Here is a 16,841-nt window from a genome sequence, read left to right as displayed (position 1 = left end):
TTTCCTACGGGATAAACACATCCAGCTCCCTCAGCCGCCCCTCACGGGTCCCCCAGGGTACACCGCGCGCGCTCAGCGCCGTGTTTTCCCACTCCTTCCTTTCATCCCTTCCCCCGCTCCATCCCCCGGACGTGACGCTCGTCACTTCCTCAAACAGGGATGGCGGAGCGCTGGGCCGGGTGAGTGCTGGGCCTCCCTCCGTCGCTCCCTCCCTGCCTGCCCCCGGGCGGACCCGCGGCGGTGCCCCGGGTCGGTGCCCCGGGTCGGGCGGGGTGAGCGGGGCCGGGTGGGCGCAGAGAAGCGTCGGCGCCGCCGTTAACGGGCGAGGAGGCCCCGAGGGCTCCCGAGGGCTCCCGAGGGCTCCCGGCCGCGTAACGGGCGAAGGGAGGGAGGGAGGGAGAGGGAGGGAGGGGAAGGGAAGGAAGGGGCGCGTCCCGAGGCCGGGGGACCCGTTCACCCGCTTTTCTCCCCCTTCCCTCTCCCCCCCTTCCCCACGCTCCAGGCGTTTTGAGCTCTCCGGCTGTTCCCGCGAAGGAGCTTCTGCTCCCCCTGGGCGCTTGGTTGAGAAAGCCGGATCGTTTCACAATTTAGCCCATCAAACCGTCTGCTTGGAATAGCCGCGCGAGCATAAGGAAGGGTGTGCTGCTGCTGCTTTGGAGGCTGAGTCAGGTGCTGCGGCGTAGTGGAGAGATTGTTTCTACAAGTTGCACTCTGAGGCCATCTGTTTTGAGGAGAGCTGCTCTGGTGTCTCTGTGTAGTGGCCCCCTTAATGGATGTGTTCTGGCAGTAAGAGGCGAGCCTGGATACGGTGGACTGTGCGTGGTTTTTGTTATGGATTTGCCAAATTTTTGTTAAGGAGTTGCCAAATTGCCCCCTCCTGTGTCTTACTACAGAGTAGATGCCCCGTGTCCTGATGACGGTGTAATGAAGAACTGGTGAAAGAAGAACAAGTGTAAAGAAGGCTAGGATGTGCCACAGACCAAACGAGCTTTGTGGCAGTGGTTTGCAGCCCTATGGGCTGTGTGGGTATTTGTGAAATAGGGATGCGGGAATGCAGTTGCAACTGAATATTCCAGGTTGGCTTGGAGCATAGTGGGTATTCTTGACAAACTGGAAAATCCACAATTGATATAAAAACTTGCTAGTAAAAAAACATCTTGAGGACCTCCATTTTAAAGCATATCAGGTTAAATAATGAATTTACTAATATGAAAGAACTCGTGTTTCTGAAAAAAAAGTGATTTGTAGGTTACCTTTTACAGGGAGGGAAAGAGGGAGTTTACAGTCTCAAAACCAATAACACATTGCAGTTGAATCATATACTTAGGAAAGATACTTAGGAAAGACTCAAACATAAAGAGTAAAGATTTATCTTAATTTGATCTTATTATAAGAGTACTTTGAAATTCTGAGTATTTAACTGTGCTTTCTTTATGAAATAACTAGTCAAATTTGAAGTCTATATGTTGTGTAGGGCAAAAGCATGTTATGCTTTTATGATGCCAGTGTTATGTTTGAAAGTCACGACTGTAACCACCAGTAAGTGAAATTCAACACTGAAAATCTTTGGTGTTTTGTTTCTTTCCCTTCTATAGATTTCCATTCTGATCAGTGGACAAGGAGACTAACCAGCCAAAAATGGCTGATGTAACCAAGACAGAAGAACAGGAAGTAGAGAAGAGTTCGGTTGAAGAAGTGGTAAAAACACCTGGTACTTCAGAGTCAGATTTGGGTCTTGGGTGTGGGGGTGAAGGTGACAGTTCCACCTCAGGTACAGTGCAGCCCATTGCAAATGAGAAAGAAGTTGGTCATGGTGATCACGATGGTAGAGCAAAGAGGAAGAATTTAGATTCTGTAGATGAACCTCCGAAGAAAATAGTGAGTATCATTTATTTTGAGTTGTTTTCAAATCCTTTTTTCAAAGCCTTAGCTCAAGAAAAGATTGAAAATATTTATGCTAAGCATATGTGAACCAGCATGAAACACCAAATATCAAAGTATGTGGGTAGCTTCCTAGCAAAATAACAGGTGCACAAATTATGTTGTCTTCACAGAAGAGAAAGAGGGCTGGTAATCAGAATGTTAATCTCAGTACATGCTTAGTCTAATTCTAAGACTGTCCTTCCATCATTTGTGTAGTAGCAGTCTGGTAGTGTAGGGTTTACTGGCATTAGTCCAAGTCCTGTATCTTGAACTCAGATGTCGTGTATGTTGTCATGCTGTGTGTTAGAGCAGTTAACCTGTGCTTGGGAGGTTCTTCCATAAGATAATTTTGTCCTTTCATTTCATCGGTAAGGTATTGTATAGTTTACAAAACTCTGCAAACTGCATCCTCTGTGATAAAACTTAAGTCTAATTTGTTTACAAAGTGAAGTACTGAAAGATTTAAGATTTTTAAGACTACAAAAGTAGCAGAAAATATATGCCCTTTTAATTGGGAGGGTGAAAACAGTAATGTTTTATATGATGCTGTCGTTTGTTATGTATGAGCTTGTAGAAACCGATGCTTTAATATCCAGTCTAATTTTGACCTTTTGGGATGTTTAAGTGTAGTTTAAAAATGTCTTTGACCTAACGTTTTGTTTCTCTGTCCAGAATTTTCCCAGGATGGTAATTTATGGCTAAGCAGTCTGGTAAAATAAAGGGTGCCCTTCGCTGTGGTAGAAACATTATGAACCCTTTCATCTTTTTAACAATGTGGGATAAGGTTTAGATGAACAAGAAATACATTGTTTTTGTGTAGCTTAAGGGTGGAGAGAAGTGATTGAACATATCTGCCAGCATCTAGGTGTTATTGCTGATGGCTCTTTGCAGCTGAGATGTTAATGGTTTGTATGAGTATGTCCCCCACACTTGTCTAAGCCGTTCTAGCTTATGTCACCTTCAGTTGCCATTCAGAGAGCCATCTGTGCTTACCCTAAAAAAGAATAGAAGTGGTCAAAATATTTGTTAGTATCAGTCAGCCTGGTTTGGTAATAAACAGCTGATGGGGTCATGGAGATTCCAGACAACTACATCTGTATTCGTTCTGAAGGTTAGCAAATATGTATATGAAACACTGAAGAATTCACTTGTTATCTTAAAGTCAGTCAACCCTTCTTTTAACTTGAAGAACAGCTATTTGAATAGTAAGATCCTGGGAAATTTGCTTTTGTAGTCAGCTCTGGAGAATGCTTTTGATGGTTGTATGGATTCATACTGTCTGGGCTTTGTAGCATGTTTTTATGTTTTAACTGAGAATCCTTCATTCTGATTTGTACTGTTATTTCAAATGCTTTTGTGCCTCACAGAATTTGTGTTGGTTCTCTGTGTTCTGTTACTTTATTTATAATTTATTTTCATTTCATGTATATAGTTGAAGATTATTTTCAAGGTGAAGAAATGTTGGGAGCATAATATCTGGGTGTAGATTGCTTCTCTTTGTAACATGGGACAGAAATCTCTTGGAGTATTTAAAGTTAAGGCTAAATCAGAGACATTTCTGTAGCTAATTGTAAAGCATGAGATAGAATATATTGTTAAGTGATTCCTCATTCCCTTAACATGGTCTGCTTAAAGCTCTGGCAGTGGGGTCCATCCACCTGGGGCTTTATGCAGCATTGGCTAGTTGGCATTTTGATTAAATTGGCAGTTTATACACTTCTGTCAGTGAAAACACTGAATTTCTGAAACAAGCTCTTTGAAGAGTCTTCAAGTTCCTGGAGAAGGAACATCCTTTTCTTCAGTCCCAGGCTTAAGGGAAGTGAAACTGATTCTTTGAGAGCAGTGAGAGTATTAGAGAACTGGAAGTATTTCTCTGAGGGAAAGATGCTGGGTATCATCCCTTAGAAATTACTTGAATGAACTGAAAAAGGGATTAAATTTTTAAAGGACATGAGCATCAGGACACATATGGAAAATCTCTTTATAATGATGGTGCTCTTCATAGTATTGCTTGTTTGCTTTCTTAAATTCTTGAACTGAACATGTGTGTCTTTTGATTAAATGAAAAAGTAATAAAGAAAATTCACTGCTTGAGTCTCTTCCTTCCTGTCATTTCTGCAGTCTGAGATAGGCCACGGGCAAGCTGTAGCTGCACATTATAATGAACTTCAAGAAGTTGGATTGGAAAAACGTAGCCAGTCTCGCATATTCTACCTCCGAAACTTTAATAATTGGACGAAGAGTGTCCTCATTGGTAAGCTGCTTTGATTCATCGCTTGGATCAATCAAAGCGATTGAGTAAAATGTAACCATTTTTTGTATCAAAATGTAACTTTTTTGTTTCCCTACTCGATTGACAGTCTCATAATAGGTAGTAAGTTTTTCTGCTGCAGTGAAGTGTTTATATTTAATTTGAATCTCTGTGATAGTGTTTTATATTGTTGGAGTGCCAAACGTATGGTAAAGTTTTAAAGATCAACTGACTTAAAAAGCAGAAAAAGTTCATACTGGAAACTGTTCTTCGTGACATTTTTGCAGAGAAAAGTACAACTTTACATCATAAAGAAACGATCTGTTCTTAGATTGAGCTGTTCTTATTATTTAAGTCTAGCTCAAATAATTCATTAGCCATTTTCCCAAAGCAGTCTGGGCTCTGGTCTTGGTTAAACAGTTCTGCAGGAAACTTAAACACATAAATATTTTCTTTGTCACCCGTAGTCAGTGATTTAAGAGATAAAAAACTAGAGGATGTAATTCTTTAAGAATCAGCAGGTTTTTATTAGAAGGCAAAATCCGCTGTCCCGCAGATTAATTCCTAAGTGAGAAAACAAAACCATCAGATATCTGCCAACAAAGGAAAGACTTATCGGCACAACAACACAGGTTCATGAAGAGGGATCTGTGCCAGGAGATGTTGGCACCATTTGTCTCAGCATGCTGCTTTTTGTTGTGTTGTATCAGAGCAGTTAGAAGCAATATTTAGATTTATATAAAGCTGTTCCTGAAACCTGTGTTGAAGCCTTTCTGTCATAGGGAATTTCAGCAGTGTGGCTTTATAGCAGTTGTATCAAAACATATTTCATGTCTCTTACTGTGAAGAAAAGTTGCTAGCATGCTGATATGTTTTACATAATATGCCAACATCAGTCAGAGCAGAGGGAATCTAGACAGAGTGGAGATAGAAGAGAAAATGAAACTAGTGTATGTAGGGTAAAAAGGCAGTGAACAAATAGGTAATGTTATTGCAAGGCCTGGGAGAGTGAGTGGAAAACATTATTCGTTTTTGTAGAGTGACCAGGAAGAGATGTTGTTGTGGCTGATGCGTTTAATTGGCTTTTACTCTTCTGCAAAAGGTTTTCCCATACTTTCAAATAACAGCTGCCTTCATTATAATTGTAATGAAAGGGAACCCTGTTTCCCTACACATTCACAGGGTGGTTGTTTAGCCATGTGCAGTTTTGCCTCAGCCAGGGAAACAGTTCATAGCTTCAGTCATGTTACACACAGAGTACATTAAGCACAGAAAAAATTCATTATCTTCTCCATAGTTTTAAAAGTTTGTGGTTCCTTTCATCATTCTAGACATTTAAGTCTAGACTTAAATATTAAGAAGACTTATAGGCAAAGTAAGGTCTGAGGTGTTTTAAAATTCTCAAACCCTTTTGGTCCTTTAGGCTTCTATGTGCAATACAAGTGAAGTACAGAGATGTGTATATATGTTTCCTCTTTTTATTTTTCTAGGTGAATTTATAGACCGGGTACGACAGAAAAAGAATGATATAACTGTTCTGGATCTAGGATGTGGCAAAGGTGGAGACTTACTGAAATGGAAAAAAGGCAGAATTAAAAAACTCGTCTGTACTGGTAAGAAGACATAACTTTCTAGTGAAAGTACATCACTGATCTATGGGAAGACAAAGTACATCTCCAGTATTTTTTTTTTTTTCCACTATGCCCAAGAATGCAATGAACATCTTTTGTCAAAAAATCTTATTTTGTCTTTTAACCTGAAGACATTGCCAGCAGAAATACAAGAATCATTGGTTTTCTGTGTATTTAGCTTTCAGTTCAACTCCTAAATACAAGTTAGTATCATTAAAGAAACACAGAACTGCCATAGATTGTCTTAGGCAAAATGTGGCACTCAGGAAAACATTGACATTTTGTATTTTATGTCTTATCTCCCACATCTGATCTCTTGTAGTATTTTTAACTGTTCTGAAAACACACACAGAATTTAAAAAACAAATAAACCCCACAATATTGTGACAAAAAGTGGTCTTGGGTGTTAAAATTTTCAGACTAAGAAAGGGGAAAGAGCTGAAAGCTAAATAAAAAAATCTCGTTTGAATAATTTGCTTAGATATTTACAGGAAGATACCATCTTCCTTTTTCCCAAAAAGTATCCCAAGGATAATCAGAGGAAGTATTACTTAACTTCATATTTAATTAGATACTAAAAATCCATAAAATTCCCATAAGTGGGAATTATTCTGGGTATTCTACATTTTGCAGTACTTTCTTGCATTTTTCAATGGGCAGTATTCAAATACAGTTAATTCATTTACTTAACAAATTCTTATGTAAATTCATTGCATATTGTCAGAAGCTCGCTGCCTGAGAAAGGAACAGTTTTAGAATTTAAAAAAATTTCTCATGATGTAACATATCAAAAATAATTGCATTTCAATATCTTTTATATTTGTAAGAACAGTAAGAATGAGAATCCCTGAGACCTGAACTGTTCTAACAAAACTGTAGATCAGTTTTTTATCCCTGCCATATTGTACCTTCCGTGTTCCAATAATCATTCCAGTTTTCTTGTCTGGAGAGCAGTTTATACACCTCTTTTTTTTTTTTTTTAATTATCTTTTCATACATAGATATTGCTGACATTTCTGTGCAGCAGTGCAAGCACCGATATGAGGAAATGAAAGCCCGGTGTCGATATAATGAACACATTTTTGATGCAGAATTTATACAAGCAGATAGTACCAAGGTACAGTTTCTATGCTTTGTAATATTTTGGAGATTTAACGTTCTTTTGTTAAGTAAGTATAGGAAGTTGATGGTAGTGCTATAATATTTTGGGCATCTATTTGTTTAAGATCAGATTATTGTACTACCAGGAGAATCAGCCATATGAGTTACTGGAAAGTTGCTTAAGATGTGGTTAGATGCGTTTTACTGCTGTTGTACAGTGTAATATTCTTGAAGCCTGAGTGTCTTTTTCAGATAATCAATCTGGTGATTTCAGTCTCTTTTACTTGACAAGGGGAACACAACAACTTCTCACCTCTGGAATTTCTGTGAGGCAGCATGGGATGTTGGAAACTACCTTGGTGAATGGTTTTTTAAATAATGGAATAAATAAAGGACCTTTTCTGATTTGACTTGTACATTTTGCTTATCCCATTTTATTTTTCTGGCTGCATTTTAGTTACTTGTATCTTCAAAACTTGTATGATAGAACAGGTTTCTTAGACTGTCAGGAGGCAATGGTGAATGCATTTCTGAGGCTTAGGAGGCGGTCTTGTAGCCAGAACTGCTTTTGCTTCCTAGAAATGCTGAGAGTACCCTGCTGATTGTAGGCTGAGGTGCAGAACCTACCTGGTTCCAGCATATCTGTGGAAAAGCTGAACCTGTTCTCAGCCTTGCAGAAAGGGTTGTTTGCTGAATTCTTGGTTGTCTTTCCTTCTTCTGAGAAATAGTCTGTTGCAGGTTCATGTAATTTCTCTTGGCTCAGAGTTACAGTTCGGGGAGAGAGTCTATCCTTGCACACGAAAGTTCATTTCCCTGGCTTTGTATCTCTATCACGAATGTTGTATATCCTGCAAAATCTCATTCTTTGAGCTCTCTAATTCTGCCCACCTCTATTTTTCACTTCCTTGAATCTTTCTTAAAATGTGGAGGAGGATTAAATGAACAGATAAAATTGCTATTGGTATGTGAAGTGTCTGTTTTTATCTTGCCATATGAGGAATGTTGACTGTGGCATGAACTGCTGAAGTTTGGGAGTGAGTGAATGGGTGGATGGAAAGTGTGTGAGAGAAGAGGAACTTGGGTAGAACTGTTAAGTATGAAATATTTTAAATACAGAATGCATTTCTTGTGTCTTGGGAGAACTTGTATGCTCCTGTGTTGTTTATGGTGTTGCTACTAGTACTGTATAAAAGAAGTCTGATGAAGAAGACTTAAAAGAACTGCTGAGTACAGGGTCAAACTTTGGCAGGCTTTAACCTGACAAATTCCAAGGGCTTCAGGTTCTTCAGATTTTAGTTACTTGGTCTGGAGTGAGTAGGAGCGTGTTAGTACGCATGTATGTATGTGAGAATACAGACAAATACAACTTGGTGGTCAGAGCAAACCACCATATTTAAAACAACTCCTTCTCCTCTCAAATATATGGTTAATGGGTCAATTCTCATTCTCTGAGACTTAGTAAACTGAAAATTCATTTTATTACAGTAGTTTTTTCCAGTTAAACGGTGGCCAGTTATAAACCCTCAACAGTAAAGAACCTGTGGAAACTACTAGGTAACTGACTTGGGTTTCGGCCTTTCAGGTGCAGTGGTGTTACTTGACAACATGAAAATAATTTGAGGACATGATAACTTTGAAATTGTGTGTATTCTTGGTGTTCCTAAATATTGTGTATGGTTTTCTGTGTAGCAGAGAACTTTTTCTTACTCTTACCTTTTTCATCTTGTCCATGTTAACTTGTGAAGGAATGAGTGCTGAAAGGAAAAATTTAAAAGGATTATGGGCATAGTGTATTTGTTGGAAGATTTAAGTGAATCATGCTTGTTTCTGTAGCTTTTGTTTCTTTTAAATCTATTTCAGGATCTCTTGTCTTCCAAATATAATGATCCAGGTATGCGCTTTGACATTTGCAGCTGTCAATTTGTTTACCATTACTCATTTGAGACATATGAGCAGGCTGACATGATGCTTAAAAATGCTTGTGGGAACCTCTCTCCTGGAGGTTATTTCATTGGCACAACTCCAAATAGCTTTGAACTTGTGTAAGTACTTTTATATTCTATTAGTCTTTCAAAAGTCTGTGAAGCCTTGTTACGTGCTAATTGTTCTTGCAGTGCTCTAATACATTTGAGCAACAAAAGTGAGTTTTTTTACAACAATTTTGGATTCTAGTAAAAAAAATCTCACTCATGAAGCTGACTCAAACAGGTAAATCAATACTAATCCTTGTCTCTTGCACCCAAGCTCTTCTGGTATAGAGAATAGGTCTTCATACACTTCAGCCCTCTTTAGTGACTTAAATAGTGGCAAAATGGCTACAGCCCAGGGAAAAACTTTCAGGATTTTGTGGTTGTTCCAAGAAGCCTGTCTTGTCCATGTAGATTGTCTGGGCTAAAGATTAATCTTCTATGTCCATTAAGTCCTTGTTGTGTTGTACAGGAATGATAAACTGTTCAAACCTAGCATGTGGCTTCCTTTCATTGTTTCATTTCCTTATTAGATAAGGAAGGTGGGAAACTAGAGAGATCACTGAATATTCCAGTACTGGGAGAAACACTTTCAGGCCTCTTATGTGTAGTTTTCTCTGCCTGCTAAATACTGGTCAATTAATGTTTGTTTATATCTCATTTTATAGAAAGAGACTTGAAGCTTCAGAAACAAATTCATTTGGGAATGATGTGTACAATGTAAAATTTGAAAAGAAAGGAGACTATCCTTTATTTGGCTGCAAGTATGATTTCCACTTGGAAGAAGTGGTTGATGTCCCTGAGTTCTTGGTTTACTTTCCATTACTGGAAGAGTAAGTTAAGTTTTGAATTCATTTTACAGTGACAGCTGTGGAACATAATAAATATTTGTTTAGTTTATATGTTATTGCATAAAACTTGCAGAAAATAATGTTTTGGTTTTCTTATTGTATTTTTCAGTTCTTTGGTTTTCTTGTCGTTGTTCCAAATGCAGAGGTTTCTTGCATTTCCATCCACAACCACTGTCCATTGCACACAGTTGAGGGTGCTCTGGTCAGAAACTGTGAAGACTTGAACTAGGTCTCAGACAAGAACATCTGTATCTGATATGTTTGATCTGTCAGCAAACCTTTACTGCTGTCAACTTTTTCTTCTTTGAACTTAACTTCCTGAGGGGTTTCTTTCTATGTTTTTTTTAGTCCTTCAAGAAGCTTTCTTTTGTGTCCTCTTCATTGTGATGCTTCTTTCTTGTCTTCTACAACTTTCTTTGAATGTTCGTAGGATTTTTCCTATGACTTATTTTTTCTTCATCTCTGAGCATACATTTTACTGTTTCCTCTGTGTGAACTCAGATTTGCCTTTCCCAGCCTGTGTTCTGAGGTACAGGCAAATGTTTCCGTGTTGGGGTTTTTCCTGCCGTTCAAGCTCAGAATGCTGAAACAATATTAAGCTTTCCCATCAAGCCTGTATATTCTCACACACTTTATTTGTAGTTCTCTATGAAAAATACCAGCATCTGTCACTGACAGCTATAACTGGAGTGCTGCATGTCCACAGTGTCTACATGTAATTGAGATGTAAGGCACTAAATCTAATAGAAATAAGTTCTTGAAATATATCCCTAATATCTGACTTGATGGATACTGCAGTGAAAAGAGTGTAGTCTGTCTGGAAGTTCTGTATATTGGGAGAAGAGTAATTTTTCTATTAAAATGTTTGTAAATAATTTCTGCCTAGATTTTTTTTGTCCTAATTAAAAAAAAAAAGTACAGTTTGTGGTGGTACTGCTGCTTTTTTCATCTAAATGTCTTAACTAAAAAAAAAAAAAATTCTAGAAAAAGTGTAATCCTACTGAATACCATAAGATGTCACTGTGGCTTAAAACCGTTCCTTTGACAATAAAGCTACAATAATTTTTAGGCTTCCCTAACTAAACTTATTATTTTGACAGAATGGCGAAGAAGCATGGTATGAAATTAGTCTATAAAATGACATTTCGGGAATTCTATGAAGAAAAAATCAAGAACGAGGAGCATAAAATGCTGTTAAGGAGAATGCAGGCCTTGGAGGTAAATTTAGAGTTGACTTGTTTCATTTTAATAGCATTTTACTTCTTGTTAATTATTTGTGGAATAATGGAAATTCCCGTTGTGAACATTTTGCAATTAATTAGGGACTACCAATAGAAAGAATTTAATTCCTGGAACTGAAAGTGCGACTGTGGTGGGTTGACTTTGACTGCCTGCTGGACACCCACCAGCCTCCTCTCTTGTTCCCTCTTCCCAACAGGATGGGGGGAGAAAACAGGAAAAAAACCCCTTGTGGGTCAAGATAAATTCAAGGAGATTACTTAGCAATTACTGTCACAGACAAAACAGAGTAAACTTGGAGAAGATTAATTTATTGCCAAAAAAAAATTAGTAGGAAAGTGAGAAACATAGACAAACCTAAACATACCATTCTCTCACCTACTGCTTGTTCCCAGGCTCAGTTTCACTCAGCTGTGCCCTGAGATGGCTCTGTTGGAGCTGGTGGAACCAGCTGTGTGTGTCCTCACAGAAGCCACCTCTGCAGCCCCTGCTGCCATCACTGGGCACCAGCACCCCATAGAGTGATTCAAGTTTGGAAGACAATATTTCAAGTTTGAGGCAAAGTTTTCATTTTTATGAAGTAGGAAACAGAAGCACAAGAGTCATGCCAGGTGTCAGATAGCGGTGACTGTAATCTATTTCTTCCTCAGCAAAGAGAGACTGAAAGCTCTATCTTTGTGCAAGGAATATTGAGTGAAAAGACAGAAAGGAATCTTTGTAGGAATAAAAAGACAGGCTGTGTTCGTAGAAGAAAATGGTACTTGACTCTAACCAAGCTTATGTTTTGCCCAATTTTTTTGCATTTTTTATCCTCAGGCTCTTATCCTGGATGACTTTAGCAGCTTCAGAGAAGTTTTTCCATGCCACCTCTGAGGCTTTGGTTTTACTCACAGTTCTCTCTGCTTCCCTTTTCCCCCAGACAGTAGAATTCTTCAGCATAAAACTATCAAGTCAAGTATCTGGTGACTTACTAAATTGAGTCACATGGGCTGCAAGTGAACTTGACTGTCCTTGTTGAAAGTGCCAGTGCTGTGTGTGGACTCACTGTCAGTAGCATGGTGACACGGCCTTTGACATACCATCTGTGTTCTTAGAAAAGTGAGAGTTATCTTAAAGTAGTGACCACTTACAGTTGAGGACTGAATTGTTACATACAGATTGTTTGTAACTGGCATCCTTACTAAGTATTTCTTAGTTTTGAAGAATCAGTTGTATACTAATTTCCTGGTAAGTAGGGAGTATCAGACCTGTTCCTTAGGGTGCTATAAAGAAGAGACCTAAATTTAAAATCTTCTTTAAGAATCACTGACTTCTGTTCTGGACTGTGTTGTGACAAACCCATGAGTGATGTGATTAATGTATCTTACTATGCAATTAATGTTTTTTCTTATGTTTCTTATGTTTTCCAGCCATATTCTACATCTGGTGATTCCAGGCTTGTTTCTGATAAACCTGATGATTATGACCATGCAAAAGAGTTCATGAAAGATGGCAAGGCAAAGTTACCATTGGTAAGTTTCTTCAACTTCAGTAGAGCAAGTGGTGTCTAAAATTGAGGTCCTGACCTTTTGGATGTGCGGTGCCTTCATTTCAACTGCAATAGAATTAGTGTGAATGTCTCTCTGCATGTGAAAAATTGTAGAACACCAGGGCTGAGGAGTTAATTTAATCTATATCTTATACTCAGAGAATCAAATTCACTTAATTTGGTAGCTGTTAAGAAATTTGTAATATTGTGAAAGGATATTTCTCCATCTTCTTCTTTCTAACTGCTCTTAATTTGAAGAATCTTCTTATGTTTCTGCATATCCACACTACTGATTTAAAGTTTTAGTTCCAATCCTCTCATAGGAAAGTTGAAAACTTTGTTCATGACACCATACATATTTGAAATCATCCTTTTCGCTGTCACAGATACAGCATGGGGCTGGTCACCTTGAAGTTTTTCCACTTGGATGTTTCTTTTTTTAATCATTGGTTCATCCACTGTTTGTGCTCTGAATTCTTGAGGATATAGTCCTTTTACTATATATATATAAAAACATATAAAAGTCCTACATCAAGAAGGAAAAAAAAAACTGCTTTCAATATTTGAAATCTAAAAACTTTAAAAAGCAAACTGCTTCTTTTAAGAAATAGGCTTAAGAACATGAGAGTGGCCAAGTCAGACCAAAGACTTTTTTTGCCAGATGCTTTTTTTTTTGGTCAGGGTTGGTGAGTGGGTAGCATATGGACTGAATTGTGTCCCCAGTGAGAACTCATGGGAAGGAGATGGAGTGGGCAGAGCAAAAAACCAGCTTGTTGTTGTTACCAAATGTTTCTTAATTGGTGGCGTAAATGGCAGCAGCTTTTTACTTGTGGGCTTGCTCTGATTTTGTGTGGTTGACTGAGCTGGGAGTAGATTTCCTAGGCTGGATGGCAGGCTGTTTTTTCCAGAATGTCTGAGTTGGATTGGGAGTTAGTATCTTGCAAATACAGTTGCTGTGGGGAAGTATTAGGTGGAGGCAGGCAGTGTTCCTGGGGAAGGTGGCAGCACCACGATACAGGGCCTTTTCTTCACTTCTGCGCAAGTGTTGGGTATCTTGGGCTGGAAACAGCACCTTCAGCCCGGTCAAGTGTGTGATGATGCACCCAGCATGCTCTTCATTGCAGAGGCATCCAGACCAACAGTCTGTTGGCCCATTTTCCTATACCTGGATGATTTAGGTGTGTTCCATTGTCTGGGGTATTCCAATTCGTCCCTATCATAGTTATTGGAGTTATAAGTATCTGTGGTCTACAGTAATGCTCTTCTTGTCCCTAAATAGCCAGTCAATGTAAAAGATTGATTATCCTGAGTTAAATCTGTGTTTTATTGCTTCTTCATTTTTGTTGAAACTGTGGCTTTTTTTGTCACCTTATAGGGAACCTTGAGTAAATCTGAATGGGAAGCAACAAGTAAGTAATATTTTTGAAAACTCAGTATTGATTGAATAACTGCTATGGAAAGTGTGTAAATAGCCTGTTGGTTATGGAAGAAAATACAAATTTTAAATGTAATAAGATGTTATTATTTGTGTAATTCAAATGCCTGTGGATACATTATGTAGTGCACACATCTCAAGAAATTGGGAGGAAAATGCATAAAATAGTTAAAATTTTGCTTTTTTTTTTTTAAATACCTTCTAACACACAAACTTTTGGGCTAAAATAGTTTTGGAATTATCCTTTACTTGGGATGTATGAAAAATGATACTAATGTTAAAGAATTATTTTGCTAGTGTTAGAGGATTAAATACTACACTTCTGTATGGTACACTTGGATATTATACCATTATCAGTCAACTAGAAAACAAACTCTAGTTGGGACATACATTCACCAAAAATAATACAAACCTGTTTGGGGAAGACAGGGACCAGAGCTTTACTCTTTTCCTGTAGTGATACATATATCAGGAAGAAGCAATTAAAACATGAATAGTGAAGAGGTATTTGAATGTTTTATAAAGAGAAGAGAAAAATTCAGTGCCTCAGACACTGCAAAGGCATTAAATATGTTTTGAAATTATGTGAGCACATGTCATGGAAAACGTTTGATATTGGATTTTTCCAATGTTGAGTTCAATAAAAACTCAATTATAAGGGACTGACAATTCAAAGGATAAAAATTGATTCCTAAAGAGATTTTTACTCAATTCTGTATAAGTGCAGCCAATCAGCATTTGCATTTTAGCAGACCATTGTTCTGATTGTTTTAGTGATTTGAAAGCAAACAAAAAATGCTGTTTAATTCACAAATGAAAAAATCTTCAATCTGCTTTTTTAAATTATTATTGAATTTTAAAAGACGTGAATCATAAGGAAGATATTAACTCCAGGAATGTAGAAGTATTATGTACACTATTAATTGAATTGAGAGGAGCTTTTTATACCTTTAGAAGTTCAGTGATTACTGTGTTTCCTAAGTAGTCTCGTTTTCCAGAGAGATTTGGAATACAGAGCTTCTGATAGCTTGCTCATTGCGTGGAACTTTGCTTTGTTGCTGAGGAATGTCTGATGGGCTTGTCTTGAAAGATTCGCAATGTAGCTATGGCACCTCATCCATTAAAATAAAAGTGGAAATCCATAAATGTTTATTAGATTCATGGCCTCAAGTAACTGGTTTAATGTGTCTGTCTGGTCTGGAGCACAAGAACATCCAACTTGCTGGCATTGATTATGTGCCAAGTAAGAGTTTTCCAAGGGTGCTGGTGTGGACTTTATGAATATCCATTACTGGAATCATACTGTTCTGGACTTATAATTTCTTCTTTGTCCATGAAAATTTTAAAAGCAAAATTAATAATTTGTGTCATGAGTTTATTCACTTTTCAATTAAAAAAGAAGTTGATAATTTCACTCCTAATTGTCCATTACTGTGTGTATGAAAGAGTCTTAACTTACTTGCATGTGACTTTTTATGTGCAAGTGATTGTTAATTATGTGTAGAATGGCATAGTACTCTATGAATTCCATTCACATTTCAGTAATATCATTAACTGAATACTAAATTAGTGTTGCATTACCCTTATCTGCAGTACATAAAATATTTTGCTTTTGTGCATTCTGTGCTTTATTGTGAAAACAAGTATGCTAGACTTGAATGCTAGAGTTACTCATTGGGAAACCATAACATTTTTTATCATTTTAGTAATCTGCTAACAGGTCGTTTGGGCAGAATATCAACCTGATAACATGGTGAGAACTTAATTGAGTTGCCAAGGAAGCAGAAACTTTAAATACTCGCATTTTCTTTTTTAGGTATTTACTTGGTATTTGCATTTGAGAAGCAGCTGTGAAACTTCACATACTGGATGCAGCAAGAAGAGATCATATCCATGTGCAAGTTGGAATGGTCAGAAATCCATTGTGGCAACTATTTTTTTATTTTTTATTTTTTAATTATCAGAAGTGTGCAGGACACTACCAAAAACTAGAGCAGCTCGTGATTCAGAGTTACATTGCCTGTCTGTGACAGATGGACTTGTGTGTGTATATATAAGAAAGATTCTGAACTAGTCTTTTTAAGCATTTGTAAGCAATCTGCATGCTCTCAAAACTTGTGTTTGAACTGACACAACTTTATGTTAGACACAAATGTTTTGTTAGTAGACGTATGTTTGTGATTACAAGCCTGACCCTGCACTTTCTGAAGTTGATGGAAAGAAGAGTGTTGACTTTGATGGTGCAGAATGAGGGCCTAAATACTGTACTGCAGAGCTCAGTTAATTCATAATGAGATTTATTCAGACATAGAGGGTATGTCTACATTGCATGCAGAGCAAAAAATACCTTAGTCAGTTTGAGTACCTCCGTGCTGTGCTCGAGCCTGCAGTGTAAATCTACCTTAGTGGTATTCACGGTGTAGTTTACATGGTAAAATCACATGATGTTCTTGTTTTTCCTGCTTGCTGATACATAGTGTCACTTCATGGTGCTTTCATGATTAAACGAGTTTGTTCTGTACAAAACTGCTCTGAACGTACTCAATTTCTAATGTTTTAAATCTCTGCTTCGTTTTTCCAAATATGACTGTGTGGTAATTGGTAACAGCTGCTGAACTTAAATTACTTTAAATTACAACATTTTCTATTGTATTAAAGACTCTCCTGACTTTTTGGTAGTTTTAATGTTTCTTGAAACTTACTAGGCAGATCTTAGGATACATTTCTTTCTTGTTTCATAAAATTCCAAGTGGGCTTGGCAATAGGATGTTGGTAGTGATGCCTCCTTAAGGCATTAGAAACGTGATCATGTCGTGGATCATGAACCAGAAGGGGAGCCTGTGGAACATTTGAGGATAACAGCAGTTCACTCTGGAAGGGAGGGCTGTGTATGTGTGTACACACCCTGGTACATG

At 37.9% G+C, this 16,841-nt stretch overlaps 1 protein-coding gene across 3 annotated transcripts; it reads left to right on the top strand.

The window, feature by feature from the left end:
- Window positions 1–63: 63 nt before the first annotated feature.
- Window positions 64–16,599, top strand: RNMT (RNA guanine-7 methyltransferase). Of its 3 annotated transcripts, none has more exons than XM_051773702.1 (11): window positions 64–179; window positions 1,596–1,878; window positions 4,045–4,177; window positions 5,665–5,787; window positions 6,807–6,922; window positions 8,767–8,948; window positions 9,542–9,706; window positions 10,825–10,942; window positions 12,373–12,474; window positions 13,867–13,900; window positions 15,743–16,599. In XM_051773702.1, the coding sequence occupies exons 2-11, from the start codon at window positions 1,639–1,641 to the stop codon at window positions 15,778–15,780; spliced, it is 1,251 nt and encodes a 416-aa protein (XP_051629662.1). In that variant the 5' UTR covers window positions 64–179; window positions 1,596–1,638; the 3' UTR covers window positions 15,781–16,599. The 3 variants fall into 3 exon arrangements, with proteins under 3 accessions (XP_051629662.1, XP_051629670.1, XP_051629651.1); XM_051773710.1 differs by lacking the exon at window positions 64–179 and adding an exon at window positions 366–637; XM_051773691.1 differs by lacking the exon at window positions 64–179 and adding an exon at window positions 366–669.
- Window positions 16,600–16,841: the final 242 nt, after the last annotated feature.

The sequence above is a fragment of the Manacus candei genome, unplaced genomic scaffold, assembly GCF_025592945.1.
Source record: "Manacus candei isolate 608988 ecotype Guabito, Panama unplaced genomic scaffold, ASM2559294v1 h1tg000008l, whole genome shotgun sequence".
Taxonomy (NCBI): Eukaryota; Metazoa; Chordata; class Aves; order Passeriformes; family Pipridae; genus Manacus; species Manacus candei.
This window is presented reverse-complemented; position numbering and strand designations above follow the sequence as displayed.